General features: G+C 51.2%; 1 protein-coding gene across 8 annotated transcripts in view; it reads right to left on the bottom strand.

The window, feature by feature from the left end:
- Znf618 (zinc finger protein 618) overlaps positions 1-17,335 on the bottom strand; it is a 158,307-nt gene that overhangs the window by 34,493 nt on the left and 106,479 nt on the right. For 5 of the 8 annotated variants that reach the window (XM_029539851.1, XM_029539853.1, XM_029539852.1 and 2 more), the window contains 6 exons: positions 10,856-10,951; positions 8,049-8,126; positions 7,503-7,541; positions 2,759-2,848; positions 1,942-1,977; positions 1,771-1,848 (listed from right to left, as the gene is read on the bottom strand). In XM_029539851.1, the coding sequence (XP_029395711.1) occupies positions 1,771-1,848; positions 1,942-1,977; positions 2,759-2,848; positions 7,503-7,541; positions 8,049-8,126; positions 10,856-10,951 (417 nt within the window). The remainder of the gene's footprint in view (positions 1-1,770; positions 1,849-1,941; positions 1,978-2,758; positions 2,849-7,502; positions 7,542-8,048; positions 8,127-10,855; positions 10,952-17,335) is intronic. The other 3 variants (XM_029539857.1, XM_029539858.1, XM_029539859.1) reach the window with 1 other exon arrangement.

Here is a 17,335-nt window from a genome sequence, read left to right as displayed (position 1 = left end):
CCTGGAACTCATTCTGTAGACTAGGATGGCCTCAAACTCAGAAATCCACCTGTCTTTGCCGCCTGGAGTTCTGGGATCAAAAGCATGTGCATCCTGCATCTTAATGGGCAGTCCGTTGGTCCTACCTAGTTAATGTGACAATGACCTGCTAATTTACTTACAGTAGAGTCCTTCCCAATCCCTGTGACCATGTTGAAAGGGGAGGTCTGCTGTCACTCCACTGCAGGGTGGCTCAGATAGACTTCAGAAATCAGACACCATGCAGCTTGATGTAGAGTTGGAGTGTAGGTTTGGGGCCAGATTTCAAATCCCTGCCCTGGTTGGCTTCACAGTAACAACCTCATCTCACACCCTGGATAAGAGGCAGAAACTGGGCTGGACACTTACTGCATATTCTCCCTAGCCATGGAAAAGATGTTTCACGTCCTGTGCCCAGTTTCCAGGTGAGCATCTGCTGTGCTCCTACAGCCTCACTCTCAGGATGGGGATTTTATTGTTTTCCCAACCCACAGGACGATTTTCACGTCCCCACGTCTCCGATGTTTACTATGTACGTGCAGGGGCACTGCATGAGCGCCTCTGCAAGAACCGTGACCTCTGCAGGCTCCTGAATGAGTCAGGAAGAGCTGTCCCTATGTATGTTGAGACAACAGAAAGGAAAGGCCCCACGGGCAGCATCTGGAACCTTCCAAGATCCCAGGCAGAGCTCTCTTTTCCACAGCATCCTCCTCTTTTGTGTGTAAGCTCATGAGACTTCCTTATCCCCTCACTCTGTTTTGGTGTGTGCTTTTGCAAACAGCCTTAGATCCTGATCATAACAAACAGCCTAAGTCCATAAAGGTCTCTTCTTGCAGGATAGTAACCAATGCATGGGAACTGTGTCCCTCTTTGTGGTCCTACGGTACCTGCCTATACTGACTCTGGGGGATCTCTCCCTATCTAGTCTCCTTCTAGCAGCCTGAGTTCCTCTCCATCCTGAACTCAGCTCCATAAAGACCAAGTCTACACACTGGATCCTAAAACTCAGAGTCCTCTAAGATGTGAACTCACCATCGTGTCTCCTCTGCCAGAGCCAGTGTGCACGTGTACACACACACACACACACACACACACACACACACACACCATACATACCTCTGCCTGTGATGCCGGGCTCCATTCCTACCTGTATTTGTCTGAGAAGCTTCGCAGTTCTCATTCTGAGCTTCTTTGGCCCCTGAAGTGCTTTGGATTCTAACTGTCTGCTCACTTGTCTACGCCCTCACACCCAAGTGCAGAGCCATGTCTGTCAACCATATCTATACAGCCTTCAAGGCAAGTTTGCTGAAGACACACAAGTTACAAGCATGGTTCTTGTCCTCAGGGATTTTATGGGATAAGAGTCGATGTCTGGAGGTGACTGCCCTACTGGGCTTTGTTCACTGAGATGTCCCTCCAATGTCCTCGGTCATCACCCTCTGAGCTCCTAGCATGTTCCAGGCATTGTGCTACCATGTAGTCTGCAACCTCATCTACCAAGTCAGCCAGGAGCATTTCCCTCACTGCTATGGGAGGCAGAAGTTCAGCAGGCTAACAGGGGACCATAAATGAATTGCCGAAATGAAGATAGCACACAGCTGTGAGCTGGCTGCTTTCACTACCGTGTGACCATGACCACACCCTGTCTGCAGCTCCTTGAAGATTAATGTCCCTTGACTGCCCAGCCCAACTGACAGCCCACCTCCCTCACCTACCCAACACCTCAGCCCTGGGCCCCAGAGTCCCACATACTTGGTCCGATTTTCTGGAAAGGCTCTGGGGGCTCCTCCTTCACCTCATCAGTGGCCACAACACCTTGGTCAAAGGGGTCTGTGGGAGAACACACGGCCTTAAGCATGCTGCTCACCGAAGACATAAGAACCCGGATGGAAACAGTGAAAATGGGAGGCCACAAAGACTTACCTGCCCGGTTCTCGGGAGCCCCTTCCACACTGAACACTGTACCCAGGCGGGAGGCGACAGCCGCAGGAGGAAAAAAACAAACAGGAGTCCTGTGAGTCCCTGGCCATTGCCACCTCTGCCAGTCATGCCTACATTCATGGGGTAACCTGTGCCACCAGGAGGCCTGACCTGGCCCAGGAGGAAGCTTAGGAAGGCGAGTTCACAGCAAGGCACATCCCCCACCCTGGACCACTCTTCCTCCTCACTAGGGCCTCAGAACTCCCCAGCAGGCATGGGGTGGGAGAACAGGAGCAAAGAGGCTCAAAGAGGATGAAGGGGAAAGGGAGGTGAGGGGAGAATGGGGCAGAGGCAGCAGGCCTTCCATCACTGCTTATCCCTGGAGGTGTAGGGTTAGACGGGGGACCTCAAGTCCCTTCTGGGTCTAAAACCCTCCTTCTAGGAATCTTAACATTCTTAACATTGAATTTATTGTTCTGACATCCACCTCTATAATCTAAGATGTCAAAGGACATTATTCATTTTAACAAATTAGTTTAATTTCACTATCGAATGCAAACATTCAATATAAAACTGTAAAAAGACCTGACCTGAAGTTTCAATATTCAACTCACTTTGAACTATTAAAAAAAAAAAAATAACAGCAGTTTCATCTGGATCAGGCACAGAAGGGAACATGTATATGAGGGGACATCCCCTCCCCAGAATCCTGCATGGTAGGTCCCTCTCCCCAGGGATGTGGCACTATGCAGGTGCAGTGATCTAGAAGAAGAAGGGCATTTCTCTGGTGTGACTCCCAAGAGTGAGGGGCCTGACTCACCATCCACGGCATGGAGATCTCGGTGCTCCTGGAAGCAGCTGTAGTATTTGTATTTCTTCCCACAGATGTCGCACGTGTACCTGAAATTGTCTGGGGAGAGGGAACAGAAAGACACTGAGCTGAACAGCACACTGGTCACCCCATGCTCAGTGCATCAGACCCTGAAATCAAGATGGAGGCAAGCCAGTGCGGCCCCAGCGGGAGGGCCCCATGGAGAACCTGATCCTGATCCACTGAGCCTCAGCACCGCCCATCTCTCCTGAGCAGAGGCAGCTGTGGTCTTACTCTCTGGACCTCTGAGCAGCTCCTCTATGCTTAGCCAGGTCCCCCTCTTTTCCTCTCTGGACCTCCATTCCGGGGCTGCCTTAGATTGCATTCTGAACTATAAGGCTTGTGACAACGGGTGTCCTTTGTGGAGACCCAGAACCATAAGACACCTTGGAGTTTTGATCCCCAAACTGACCCTCAGACCCTCCCTGTGAGAGCTAAGTTCTCTAGGACTTGATTCTCATTGGTCTCATCTCCCTCCCATCATGGAAGAGTAACAATTACTGTAGCTCCCGTGGTGAAGGCCAGATGTAACTGTGAGCAAGGTAGCCGTGGCCTCGCTCTTCCCTTGGGTTCTCTCAACCATGGAGGGAGCCTCCCACGAACGTATGAGCAGACAAAAGAGAAGTGACCTGTCCAAGTGCTAGTATAGGTGGCCTGGCTTCGGAGATTTGCTGATGTCCCTTGTAGCTAATGTTCACACCCCATGGAACTCTTTCTGTTGGAATGTGGTCACAGTGATGGGATGTCATTCTGAAGTTAGTTGACAGGCAGCCAGGACATGCCCCCTGTCCCCTGCTCACTCTGTGGTTGGCTGCTATTCTCTCAGTTTAGACATAGAGAGACGCAGGTGGCAAGGAGTTGAGTCTGGCCCCCTGTGAGTGGCTAGTGGGAACTGAGGCCCTTCGACCGATAGTTTAGGAGGGACAGGGTCCTGCAACCCTCACCCAAATAAACCTAGAAGAAACCCCTACAAGCTGGGCCCCGGGATGAGACCACAGCTCTGCCAATCCTACTTATAGTCCTGTGCAAGTCTCTAAGCCAGAGGACCCTGAAATGCAACACTCAAATTCCAAACCATAGAAACTGGGAGGAAACCTGGGTTAGTTACTTTGAGTCATTAAGTTTTGTAGATGTGTGGCCTGTTCTGTAGGCCTCCCACAGTGAGGTCGGCAGCAAACTAGGCCTACACCTTTCCTTCTAGGGCACACCCTCTTGCATTTGAACTAGCTCAGTCCTGATGTATGTGAGTGACCTGTGGAGAGCCTGTTAATCCTGTCTCCCTAGGGTCCCTAGGCAGCATGCCTAGGTGCCGCAGCTTGCTCAAAACTGTACAGAGGGAAGAAGAGAGAGAGCTAGGGACTAACTATCACTTGACCTCAAGCCAAAGCAGGTCAGGGTACACAGCCTTTCTCTGCTGAGATAATCCACCCCAGGGTACTTTGTTCTGGACCCACGTCCTGCTCCTCAGCATCCAGTAGAAGAGCCAGTGACATATTCCATGCAAATAAGGCAGCTCAGAAAAAACTTTCCTCCCATTCTGTCCCATAACCCCCAGCTTCTCCTGTAATTCCATCATCTTCTATGGATACCAACAGGGAAAGCTGCCTGGGGCCTCCAGATGAGGCCTCGGTCTGACATTCCTCTCTCAGATTGCTGCGGGTGGGGGGGGGNTGCAACTTTTCTGTTCTGAGGGAATTGGCAGGCATTTTCTCATTCTTGTTTCTTTATTGTTAGGATTTTGGTTTGGGGGTTGGGGATTTGGGGGGTGGAGGGGTGGGGGGTTTCAGAGGGGGGACTGACCTCTGCAACTGCTCACTCTGCTTGCTTCTCTCTCTGCCCACAGCCTCTCCTGTCAGCAGGCCTGCTCCCCTCCCCCACGGGCCACAGTTCCCAGCTCCAATAAAACTTAGAGACACCCCTTCCTCAGCTTCCTGTCGCTGAAAACCACCCCCACCCACCCTACTGAATCCACCCTGTAGACTCAGATTCCAGAATTTTAATGGACGAGTGGAATAGGGAGAGAGAGTTATTCCTAACGGAGTCTGCCAGTTAAGTCGTGTTTTCACAAGAGAACTTGGCATCCCAGGAATGCCACCATGGACCTGTTACAGGAGGCAGATTCTCGGATGAGACACCTAAGCCCAAACCTCACTCTACCACTGACTGACTTTGGACTCACCTCCCTATTGCCCCTGTGAGATGGGAATAACAGCCCGTTATAATGAAAAAAAAAACGGAACAAGATCCAGCTGTAAGGCCTTTTCTTAATTACTGATTGATTAGTGATTGGGGGCCCAGGCCATTGTGAGTGGTCCCATCCCTGGGCTGGTGATCCTGGGTTGTGTATGAAAGCCGTCTAAGTAACCCATGATGGAAGCCAGGCGGTAAGCGGTCCCCTCATTGGCTTCTGCATCAGCCGCTGCCTCCAGGTCCCTACCCTGTTTGAGATCTTGTTCTGACTTCTTTCAGTGATGAACGGTGCTGTGGAAGTGTCAGCCAAATACACCTCTTTTCTCCCCAGGTTGGTTTTGGTCGTGTTGTTTCATCATGGCAATAGTAACTCGAAGTTAGACAGAACGCAATGGCTACCACCTGACTAACAGAGTAAATGTCACCCAGCAAGACCTAGGAGATGAACATGGGAGCTGGAGAAGTATATGGTGGAGGACTGGTCTTTACTCCTCTCGTACTGAAAGACGGGTGCTCAGGTGGGTGTGTCTCTATGGGTATGACTAGACTGTCTCTCTGCTTAATGCATGGCAGGTCCTTAGACTAGGAAGCATAAAGACTATTGAGTCAGGCCTGCCTCTACTGCTAACAAGCTAATGACTTCCACTCCCTTGGACCCGGGTCTTCTTGTGCAAAGTGGCAGTCTGGAATTGGCAGGAGCCTTTCTGCTCTAACACCCTACAGCTCTGTGCCAAGGCTCACTAGACACAGAGTGCTGCTGCTGGTCTGACCTAGGCTAAGACATAGGACAGAGAAGACAGCCCTTTGGCTATGGGGAAAATGGTCCATCAAGAGGAAGGAAACAAATGAGGAAAGGTCTAAAAAAAACACACTTTCAACAGCACCGACACCAGTGATCCACTACAGTGTAAGCCAGACACAGCACAACAGTCCATTGCCAGGCTTCCAGGGAGACCAGGGACCCAGAATAGCCAAGGAAGGAAGGAAGGAAGGATAAATACGGAAGGTCTTTAAATGTGTGGCTGACCACAGGCAGACCACAGGAGCCAGAAAAGAAGGGAGGAATTATTGAAGCAGACAGAGATGAGGTTGGGCTGTGGGAGAGACGGCCGCCATGCCTGCCAGCCATAGTATATGGCAGGTGTCTAGCCATGCTGAACACAGGATCTAGACTAGCTCTGCTTACCTCTCAGAGTCAGTGGCTCAAGGACAGTGTTCTCAGGGCTTGGCCTCAGGTATAGGGTCCTTCTTCAGCTCAGACTAGCTTAAACACTGACCTACTCTGTTTTGGGTAACATTTATTATCTTTGAGTATTCTATAACAGTGCAATAAAAACAAGGAGCAGGATCACATCCTGGTTCCTGGGGCCAGATCCTGTCACTATCTTTACTGGTAGGAATCTAGCCTCATGTCCCCTTGGAGTTTCCACTTCAAGTGAAGGATCACAGAGATGCCATGCCCCTGGTTATAACCTCCTCACCATCTGGTTCTCCACAGAAAACATTCCTTGGCCCCTACAGGACAAAATGTTTATGTCTTAAGCAAACAGCTTGGTCTGTCCACCCACAGAAAGTGTCATGGAACGTGGCTCACGAAGCAGAAAGCAGACCCTTCCAAGGGTGCCCAATCTTCTGATTTCCAGTAAGCATCCCATGACAGTGTTTTCTGACAGTCTTGGCAGCGAGCTCCTTAGTGCCTGGCTTCATTCGTCAGGGCTGAGAGCTCTGTGCGCACGCATACCCATGGGTAGCGAGGCTGTATCCACCCTCGCTTATGCACACGGTCCTTTAGGTGGTTGGACTTACTCAGACACTCCTAACACTGACCATTTGGGTGGTTTCTGCTTTAGAGTTGTCAGGGAACAACACTAAGAACATTTGAGTTTGCATCTTTGGATGGACCTATACATATGCCTATCTGTGATAGTCACTGATGGTAGAACTCTTGAAGTCCATGCTGTCCATAGGGAGGGTGGCCTCAGCGTGTACCTTGTGGACTGTCTGCTTATCATCCCATGAGGTTGGAGTTGGAGGGAGGGCAAGCAGGACCTATAGACATCTATCACAGGGCCCCAGCATCCAGAACCTTACCTAAAACAAAGCACCAAGGAGGAACTGTCCCAGGGGCTGAGGGTCCTCTCAGAGATCTGTTCCCCAGCACAGGCGACAGAACCCTAAGCCCAGAAGTCAGGGTCCAAAGTATGCTGAAGGTTCCCTCTGGTGATGTTCATGATGGCACGGGACAGCCATAGTAAAGATGTCAACTCAAGGTTTCCCAGAGTACGTGGCCCGAGAACCCGTTCTTGAGAGACCCCTCCTCAGAATGTGCATGCTATGGAACCCACTTGGAGAAGGTCTGCTCTTACTTCACAAAGCCCCTCTGGCACTAAGGCCTGGCCTCCACCACCGTGTTCCTCTAAGGCTGTCCTGGGAGGACAGAATAGCTACTTCCCGAGCTCACTGCCTGGTCCCCACCAACCCAGGATGTAGGGAAAGTACTCACTGCTCTGGGGGGCTCCCTCCCCTGAGGTGGCTTCGGTATCTGTGAGAGAAAGAAAGAAAGAGATGGGAAGGAGATAACCAAGAGGCATGAAAGATGGCGGGGTCAGGGCTGTGGAACAGCTATGGGGAGTCGGGAAGTGCTGTCCACCCATGGACACTAGGAGGGGACAAGGCTCATTTCTGCTCTGAGGCTCAAGGTCAGCAAGGCCTGCACCTGGGTCTCTCTTCCCTGTCACCTGGGTCAGGAGGGGCAAGTGCCAGTACATTTGTCCCCTGACCTTCAGAATAGGAAATAGCTTCCGGTTTCTCTCTTGAGTTGTCATGGGGGAACAAGAGAGGATGTGAGCGCATGGCCTTGTGGGGGAGGGGAGGTGATAACAGAGCAAGACTGAACAGCCTTAAGGTCATCAGAGGCCTAACTCCTGAACCCCCATCAAGGAAGCTTCCTCCTTCCTCCAGGACCCTCTCTCCTATGGCTGAAGGAGACTGAGCTGTCAGAGGCCCTAGGGATACCCAGCAGAGCAGGGGACAGCCAGATGCCACTCACCTCGGTGTGCCCGCACGTGTGTCTGGAAGCAGTTGTAGTACTTGTACTTCTTGCCGCAGATCCCGCATTCATAGGACCCTGGAAAACAGCAGGGGAAGGGCCCATCAGCTACCTTGTCTCCGCACGGCCCAGGACCCACAGTGCCACTGGGCAGGGATGGAGCCTTGGCAGACAAAAGGGCATCGAGGACCAACAGAGACAGTGCGGAGCTGGAGTTCATGAAGCCGACACTTTGCAGCCACCAGCAACCGTTCTCTGTGCCTCGGCTTCCAAATCTGCAGGATAAAGCTGACAGCCTTGACTGAGTCATGACCTTATACCTTGAGAGGAAAAAGGAGAGGGACCCAGAGTGCTCCGTGATGAGCCACCACACCATAAGGATGTCACTCAGGCTGATGTGCTCCCAGCGGGGGGGGGGTGAGGGGGGGACAGAGAGGAAGACCACAGGCTTCACATGAGGCCACCTGCCAGCAGCCTGAGCCTGGGAACGTCTCCAGACCTCATAGGCTCTGGTCTGTTCACCTCCCTGGTTCTGGTTCTTCACGTCCTCTAGCAAGTGTCCGGTCCCATGACAGAGCTCACCAAGAAGAGCAGTCCTCACCTGTGAGGAACTATGATGCTGTCAGACACAGAGAACAGCCTCACAGTACACACACACCTGCCTCCTGCCTCCTGGAGCCGTTCCCAGGTGCAGAGAAATAAATGGCTGACCCTCACGGGGATCCAAAAATGACCCACCATGTAGGGCCTGAAACAACTGTCTGTGGCGGCGAGGCTGGATCTCAACAACAGGACCTAACCATGCAAGGGACCCCAGGTAAAGTGCCTGCTCATCTCCACTAAGAAAAGCCCTCCTGCAGGCTCAAGGCTACTTACACCCAGCTCCCACCTTCCAGAACAGATAGACCAGGAAGAATGTGCAAGAAGTCCTGGTCCCAGGACAGGCCGAACGCAAGTCGCTGGGTCTGGGGACCTAGGCATGTGCCTTTCCAGGAAACTCCTGGTGCCCTGTAGCCAAGGAGGGGAACATCACTTCTTCTTTAGAGCAGGTCCAGAGAAGGAGCGTGGCTCTGCCGTTCACAGTCCGTACCTAAGGGTCTTCTCTAGAGAAGGCAATGGGGCTAATGAGACGGCTGAATGAGGACCACATTCTCTGTAGACACATGGGGAGCAATCATGATTACTAAGCACCACTCTCGGTTTCTGGGCCTAGCAGCGGAGGCTCTTCTGTCAGGCAGCCTCAAAGAGTCTGAATGCCAACCTTGCTCCTCCATTTGAACTCACTTTTACTTGTTGAGTGTTGGATTCCTCACCCACCACCAGGACTGTGTGGCTCCTGCCTCTTAAACAGTGATAGCAAGACACAGACAGAGCGCATGAGTCACTGGCACAGAGGAAGTACTAGGGGACAGTGGCCGAGGCCAGTGGCTGTGTCACTGTGAGATACTCTGGGACCACTGCCATCCTTTGGCCACACAGCACTCAGAAGCTGGCCTTTGAGGGGTTTCTGCACACAATGCCCCTGCCACACAAGCCTGCAGTGATAGAGAGCACACGTGTATTTCTTTGCATTCGACCCCACGGCTGGCACACAGCGAGGACTCAGTATTTCATGGTGGCTCACTGCTATACTCATCAATTACCAAGTGATAACTTCCTGACTTTCTTCTTGGTGCCTCCACCCACTCTAACAGCTTCTGCCAGTTTCTTTCCAGCAACCAAGGATTTATTGAGCATTCGCGATGGCCAGGCACCGAGGCTCGGCAGCGAGATGGATGTGATCCCTGCCTTCCATCTAATGGGGGGCAGATGGGTCAGCAGGCCTGGAGAAGACGTGGTGATGGTGTTGTGACAGCCAGAAGAGGACCTGGAGGCTCGAGGTGAGACCCTGCCCAGCTGTAGGGAGGAGTGCAGTGTACAGAGTCAATGCTGCTTATAATGAGTGCCTTTAAGGCAATCAATCCATCTCTTCCGCTTCTGGAGAAGTGAGGGTATAGGCACCATGGCCTCTGACCATCTCCCCACCCCTTCAAGAGTGAGGATTCCCAAGCTCACCCTTCCATCACTTTTGGTCCCTCTGGGCCCTGTGTGTGGAAGGTGCTAAATGAGCAGAGAAACCAGAAGCTCCTCAGAGTGGTGGCCTCACTGAGCAGTAAGGACGGCTAACCTGGGTCCGGATCTTAGCCCACTGACAGTCAGTCAGGAAAGCCCTCAGGGAGTTCCAGGATTCCTCTCCGTGAAACAACAGCCCGGGTGGTGAGGAGTGGTACCACTGTGAGCCCTTAGCATGAGGCCTGGTACTCGGCAGGCACGCACTACGTAAGAGCTGTGGTGTGACCACCAGCCTTTCAAGAGTGCTTTCTTCAGAACCAAAGTTCCAGGATGCTCAGAAGGAGGAGGAGGTTCACAGCCCACAGTGACCAAGAAAGGGCTTAGTGCCTGGCCCTGTGCTGGAGAGACACAAAGGCACAAAGCTGCTTCAGGTTGGAAGTCCTGCAGGGAAGGACTGAGGTCGCAAGCACGGGTGGCTGTGGGATGCTCCTTCTTCCGTGTCCGTGATCCAGAGGAAGTGCTGCTCAGATGGTTCAGAGTCTAGACCACCAGATGTCCAGAGGTCCTGTTATCCCTGAGGTTGGACTCAAGATCTTCTCACAATGGCTGGATGGGACGTGGGGGAGGGTGGCCCCTCCGGCCCTGAGGTACTAGCAGAGTTTGCTCACTCAGGGTATACAGCTGGCAACCAGAGTCAGCTGTGCCCACCCTCCATGCTGACCCAAATCAGGCCTCAGCCCTCAGCCATCACGTACCAGATGTATATCTCAAAGCTTGGTCAAAAATCCAGGTCCCTGAATACCGACTCCGAACAGATCCGCCGTGGGGGCTGCCTTCCGGAGCTTTTCCATCTGAATCACGTAAGAAATCAGAAAGAGCCCTTAACGTTGGCGAACGCCTTAGGGTCAAGGTCAGCTGGGGAAGGGGGTAGCCAGGCACCTGGGCTATCAGGGCCTCAGTCCTCCTAGCTGACATTAACAAGAGTAGGGCCATGTGGCAACCTCCTCAACTTGATAACTTTGGCTCACCACTGGGTGCTGTGACACATGCCTATAATCCCAAAACTCAGGAGGCTGAGGTGGGAGGATGGCAGGTTCAAGGCTAGCCTGCTACACTACATACTGAGTTTTAGGCCAGCTGAGCTATAGAGCTATACTCTTTCTCAAAACTAATAAACAGGGCTAAGGAGATAGCTCGGCTGGTATAGTACTAGCCCTGCAAGCATGAGGATCTGAATTTGGTCCCCAGAAATCATGTAAAAGACACTGGTCATGAGGTACATATTTATAACCCTAGCACTCCAGAGGTCAGGGTAGATAGATCCCCGGTGCTTGGTAAGTTCTGGGCTAGCAAGAGACCCTGCCTGGATCCAAAAGAGGAGAGGTGCTGGTACCTGAGGAATGGTATCTGAATGCCTGAGGTTGGGCTATGGCCTCTACACACACACACACACACACACACACACACACACACACACACCCCTAACAGAGCAGTAAATGAAGAAGCCTTTAAGAATATAGACCCTCGCCTGGTTTTTGGCATACATCTTGGAAGGAGTCAAAGAATCAAGTGACACCATGAAGCAAACCCCATGGTCTCCAGCTCCCTGCTCACACACCCCAGCCCTTTCCCTGCAAACAATGGAAATCATCATGAAATGAAGGCCAAGCTGGGTCTCATTCCACACGTAAGAAATCCTCATTCACAGATACGCGAGCCGACCGAGAAAGGGGGGAAGTCGTAACTCTTTCACCGAGAAGTGTGTCTTTGATAATTTTTTATTTTTACACTTACTATTTATCTAAATTTGTTCTTGACAAATTGCAGGCTAATCACAACTCAATCTGGGGGAAAAAATTAAGAGGTTTTTAAATGCAGAGCTTTATGATCCCAGGGAAAAAAATTTTCCCCCAGAAATTTCTATTTCAATTTATGTACCTCTTGTTGTGGCAGATGAGTGTGAAACGGTGATCAATAAAAGACTTTCAAGCATAAAAAAATATATTACATTAGGAAAAAACCCTGGGGGGGTGGAGTGGGCTAGAAATGGCCGTTCAAGGAGAAGAAAAAAAAAGGAAGATATAAAATCTCTGACAGATAAAGATGAGCTTGTTCAGATGTTTCTTTACAGTGACAACGGAGGGCCCTAAAAGCAGTGGCATTGTGATGATTTGCAAAATGCCACCTTTAAAAAAGCAATACAATGTCCTAGGAATTATAATAACATTGCAATTGGTGAAAAATGAAAAGATGTTCTTTTAGGAGGCCTAAACTGAGGGTGTTTGATGCCCTGGCCAGCGAGACTCCTCTCATCACCACAGCCATCTTGGAGGTGTCGATGCCCTGAGCGGAGCTGGTGCCAGAGCCTAGCCTGCCTTTTAGTCCGCCTTTAAAGCTCTTCTCACAACAAGGCTTCCTTCTTGTCCCAATGACCCAGCATACACTTTTCACCGAGCATTCCAGACGCAGTGGGGCAGACTCGAGCTCTTCTAACATACAGCCAGGATCCCTTTCCAACAGGGATTCTCCGCCTGCACCCCTTCCCGGTTTACCCCAGATGGAGAACCAACAGCGGAGAAAACTGGGTCTGGAGGGCAGCCAGCACTGCGCCTTCCCTTGTGGCTACAGCAAAACCTAAGTGTTGGTTCTGGCACGCTCAGGCACCTAGATCTGCCAATAGTCTACTGAAATAGGAAACTCACTATCAGCTGGCATTAACCAGTACGACCTGGCACCTCTCCTCCTGGATTTGTCAAGACAAAATGAGCTCCCATGGAACCCATCACTCCATCCAGAGCTACAGCCCTGTGGCTTTCACATGACTGGGGCTCCCTCTTCCTTCTCCACCCCCCATCCCAGAATGGCTTTGCACATACAGTGTGCCTAGTCACTGCCCAGGACACCTCCCTGCACTATCTAGTTTCCACATGACCCTTGATTCTTGTAGTGGGGCCGGCTGCCATCCTTGTCCATCTCCGGGACCAGAAACTCATTCTCTCACAGGTTTTATTTGGTTATCAAATCATTCTTGTCACAAATTACTTCCTGGTGACCACTCCATACTGGTTGGACCTCCTGGAATATGTTTGTTTAGTGTCCTAAAACACTGTAGGTTGTGAGTATCTAGCCTCCATCACCCTGCTCCCTGTCCCCCATAGGTCCCTTTGCTTCTCCAAGAAACAACCCTTGCTTGCCCATGTGCCCCTCTTTATACTGTGTTAACACCTGGGAATGACCTGGTTGGCTCAGTAGTCACAAGAAGCGGAGTCTGTCTCCATGAACATGGGACACCCAGGTCCTGATTGTTTCCACAGCACACTCACTCCATGATGGTAAATTTTGATAACCAGAATGAGTGCCTGCCACCCTTATCCCTTGGGACCAGGCAATGGTCGGTCTACCATGATGTCCTAGTTGAGGTGAGCACAAGTGGCCACCCTAATCTCCATCTAGCATGATGACAACAAACAGGTCCCATTTCCAATCTCCTGATTCCAGCTGACTGGCAGTGCACTTCACTATATTGAGGATTTTGCGGAACAGTGTACAGGGGTCAATTGATGATGCTAACATGAACCTGGAATTGGGAGGGGCAGCAGGGGTGCCTGCATGTGTTATTCTTCATAAAGGAGCTAAAACCTTATGTGTTCGAGCCCCTCCCCAAGCTGTAGGGCAAAGCTGTACCTACAGCATGTGGGATGGGTCAGGCATCTGTTAACACATCCAGTCATTTCTGGTTTTCTCTAACAACACTGTCAAGTTCAATGTCATCTTTGCTCTTGTTAAGAAAAAACAAACAAACAAACAAAAGAGCCCTGGGCCTGGCCCACAAATTCCAAGCTGGCGGTAACTGCATTGAGATGCTAAGAGCAAGACATGCCTTTCTCAGCCCAGGCCCTCCCTAGGCAGCAGCCAGCCTTCTGGGCACCAACAGCCACAGCAGGATTCTTCTAGCCAATGTCATCCATGTACCCATGACCCTGGTTCCTCCAAAGGAAATGTCTTGAATAATGTTTGTGTCCCTGGGAAAACTGTTGATGGCTTATGTCCAGTGAGGACTTGGGTAGGCTTCACTGGCCAGAGCCGTGTGACTGAACAGGAACACTATTCTATTCAGTAACAGAGCTGCTGAGCTCAGAGTGTGCAAAGCACATGTGTGCCACCAAGTGACTCGGGACCATGAGCTAAGCACACTCAGATACCAGGGCAAGAAGGCACACACGCCAGCACTTCACTGATGCTCAAGAGCAAACCTAAAGCAGATGCTGTCAGGAGAGCCGGATCTTAGAAACAGGAGTCGTATGCCACCAGTGTGCTGTGCGGCCGAGAACTCCCCTGCTTCCCACAAGATCTGCCTCCCAATAAAATGATGGGGTCAGGTCAAGTGAGAGCATGTAGACTCCACTGTCCACATCTACACCAGCACAGACTCTAACAGTCAACCATTCCTTCTTTGAGATCCTCAACACTGAACTCTCCACAGCCACAGATGAGACCAGGACCTGGGCTTCAGGTAAAATCCATTTGCCAGCAAGAGATGGGTTTGTTTCTCTCCCTACAGAGATTCCCTGGGTTCTTTCCATGGCTTCCTTGGTTGGCAACAAGGTCAGGACAGCTTCCTCTTAGCCTGACCCTGTGCACAAACCACATAGCAAAAAGGACCTGCCTTGGGGACAGGAGAGGAGCCATATGGTCCTATGTGGCACAGCTTTCCAGATGGTGGATTTTCTAGGGGGTCATCTCTGGGTATTCTATAGTCTCTTCTACCAAGGGAAGGTTACAGGAAATTACCCAAGACACTCAAGACTTGAGTTGTATGGAGGCCAACCTAGAGGGAATGGAACTTATCTGGTGCTGAGTTTTGTTCTCATCCCCACCCCAGGTCTATATCACATTGGCTAATTTTTTTAGACTAGGGAGAAAAGCAGGTACTTCACATACTAACACGCAGACTGTCCTACCTCGATAGCTTGTTCACCTGTCACTAGGCACAGTACCAGGTACTTAGCACACCTCCTATCCTGTCCTCACATAACACAGGAATCTGTATGGTGGGCACTGCAGCACAAAGAGGCCTTGTACCATGAGAAGGAAGAGCCATGGCTTCCATTTAGACAGCAGACCAAATTCTTCATATGGCTGCCCTCATCTGAGGGGGCTAAGAAGTACCCACATCCTACAGGCCAAAGTCTTGGCCAGTGAGCAGTGACTGAGTGGAAAACAAGCACTCCTGGCTGGCTGAAAGCCCGAGGGCCCAGGGCCTTCACTGTGTGGGCCACCGGCTCAGGGAAAGCTCTCCATAGTTCCCTAGCCTGCCTGCTGAGAACTCCCTGACCAGATCTGCACTCAGCTACCCTCCATAGGACATCAGGGGGAGGGCAGCAATGGCTGCTGGGCTTAAAGAGCATTAGTGTGAGAATAAAGGCATGCCCTCTTCTCCATTCATAGATCCTGGAGGAAGCTTGGTCCTTGACTTTGGGGAGTGAATGCTGAGGGGCAGAGGTCAGGCAAGGCTTCCCACCAAACATCTTTTGTAGCATCTTCATGCTACCTATAGGATATGAGCACTCCTTAGCCCCTTCAGATGAGGGGCAGCCAAATGAATAGTTTGGTCTGACATCTAAATGGAAGCCATGCCTCTTCCTTCTCGTGCTAGCAGTCAATGGCCTGCTTGAGTTCATCTAGGGCTTGTTATCCTCTGCCACCTGGTTATCTGTGAAAATGGCTACCCTGTGCTAGAGCCTAGAGACAGGTAGAGCCTCATGTGCACCACAGTGGACAGTGTCAAGAAGAAATAAATTTTTAGGGTTTTGAGTTACCAAGACCCACTACTTTTGAGACCTTTCATTACTGCAGCATGACCTAGACCCATCCTGACACCCAGTCATAGTACCACAATCAACACAGCTTCCCACAAGCCACCATCTTGCTAGGCACTGTGGAGTACGAGTGGGGAGCAGAAACCAGGCAGGTCCTGGAGATCCAAATTCGGCAGGGAACAGGCACAGTCTATGTTGACCCCTCTGGCCAGAGGAGATCAGAAAGAAGGAGAGATAGCTCTGGAACTGTCCTTGAAGGAGCAGCTGAACTTGGGAAATGGGTGGCAGTATTCCCAGGGCAGGGGGAACAGGAAGAGCAGACAGGATGACAGATGGACACTGTACTGAGAGGTCTGGGATAATCAGAAGCCAAAAACAAACAAAGGGACAACAGAGGACCCGGATGCCGTGGCTTGGTTCTGGAGACGTCAGGAGTCAGTCTCAAGGTCTGTAAAAAAAAACAACATGGCATGCCTTTTGTATTTCCTGTGGCTTCCTTGAAGCCAGCTGAACGGAGTATGTCAGACAGAAAGACACTAAAGTATGGCTGGTCATGGGATGCTGTGGTGACCCAGGTGGGACCACTGAATAACAGCTAGGAAGGGAGCAGGAGGCAGAGGCCAGCAGCTAAGGACAGGCTTCAGGACTGGAGGGTTAATCGTGGAAACAAAGGGTATCACCCCACGATGCCTTGTGGGTTACAAACAGTATGCAAGCCAGAAAGACAGAGGGGCATAGAAGGAAGGAGGGACAGGCCAGACCTGGACCACGAAAGGTAGATGACTATGGAGGAGGGAAGAGCATAGCCAAGAACACTGTGGACATGACAACCATCAGGGAAGATGAGGATGGACAATATACATGAGCTGCCAGACTCGGAAGCGCCTCAGGAGCAGGGTAAGGACCGAGGGCTTTGTCTTCCTGTCTCTGGGATTCAGAGCTGTGGCTCATCAATATGCTGAGCCATCAGTATGTTTTCTTTGGCAGATCTCAAAAGCCAATCTGAGAGCCAATGTTGAAAGCCAAAAGAATTCGCACCAAGATGTTCACATGTTGGGCACAGGATCTGTGCAGAGATCTGGCAGGGCTGAGCCACTTGAACCACTTGAGGTGACTCTCAAGAGGCTGTCAAGCATCACAGTGTAGGGCAGTTGGACACAGTCTCCACCTCCTGTTCTGCAGGCTCGGTAAGCCTATCAGGGCCTGATGGCCATCTGAGTCCTTGAATCTGGCGGTAGTTCTGGGAGTGTGGGAAATCACAGCCTCAGAGTAGGATATGAAGAGATTCTTCCAGGTACAGGAAGGCGCATAACTGTCACCAATCAAAAAGAACCTCCCCAAAAGTCCCCAGTCAGGCCAGGGGCAAGGCAGACAGGACATGTATCCAGAATACCAAGCAAGCAGTACAGGCTTGTG

This window comes from Mus pahari, chromosome 6 (assembly GCF_900095145.1).
Source record: "Mus pahari chromosome 6, PAHARI_EIJ_v1.1, whole genome shotgun sequence".
NCBI classification, from domain to species: Eukaryota; Metazoa; Chordata; class Mammalia; order Rodentia; family Muridae; genus Mus; species Mus pahari.
The sequence above is the reverse complement of the archived record's forward strand: the minus strand, read 5'-3'. Positions and strand labels throughout refer to the sequence as shown.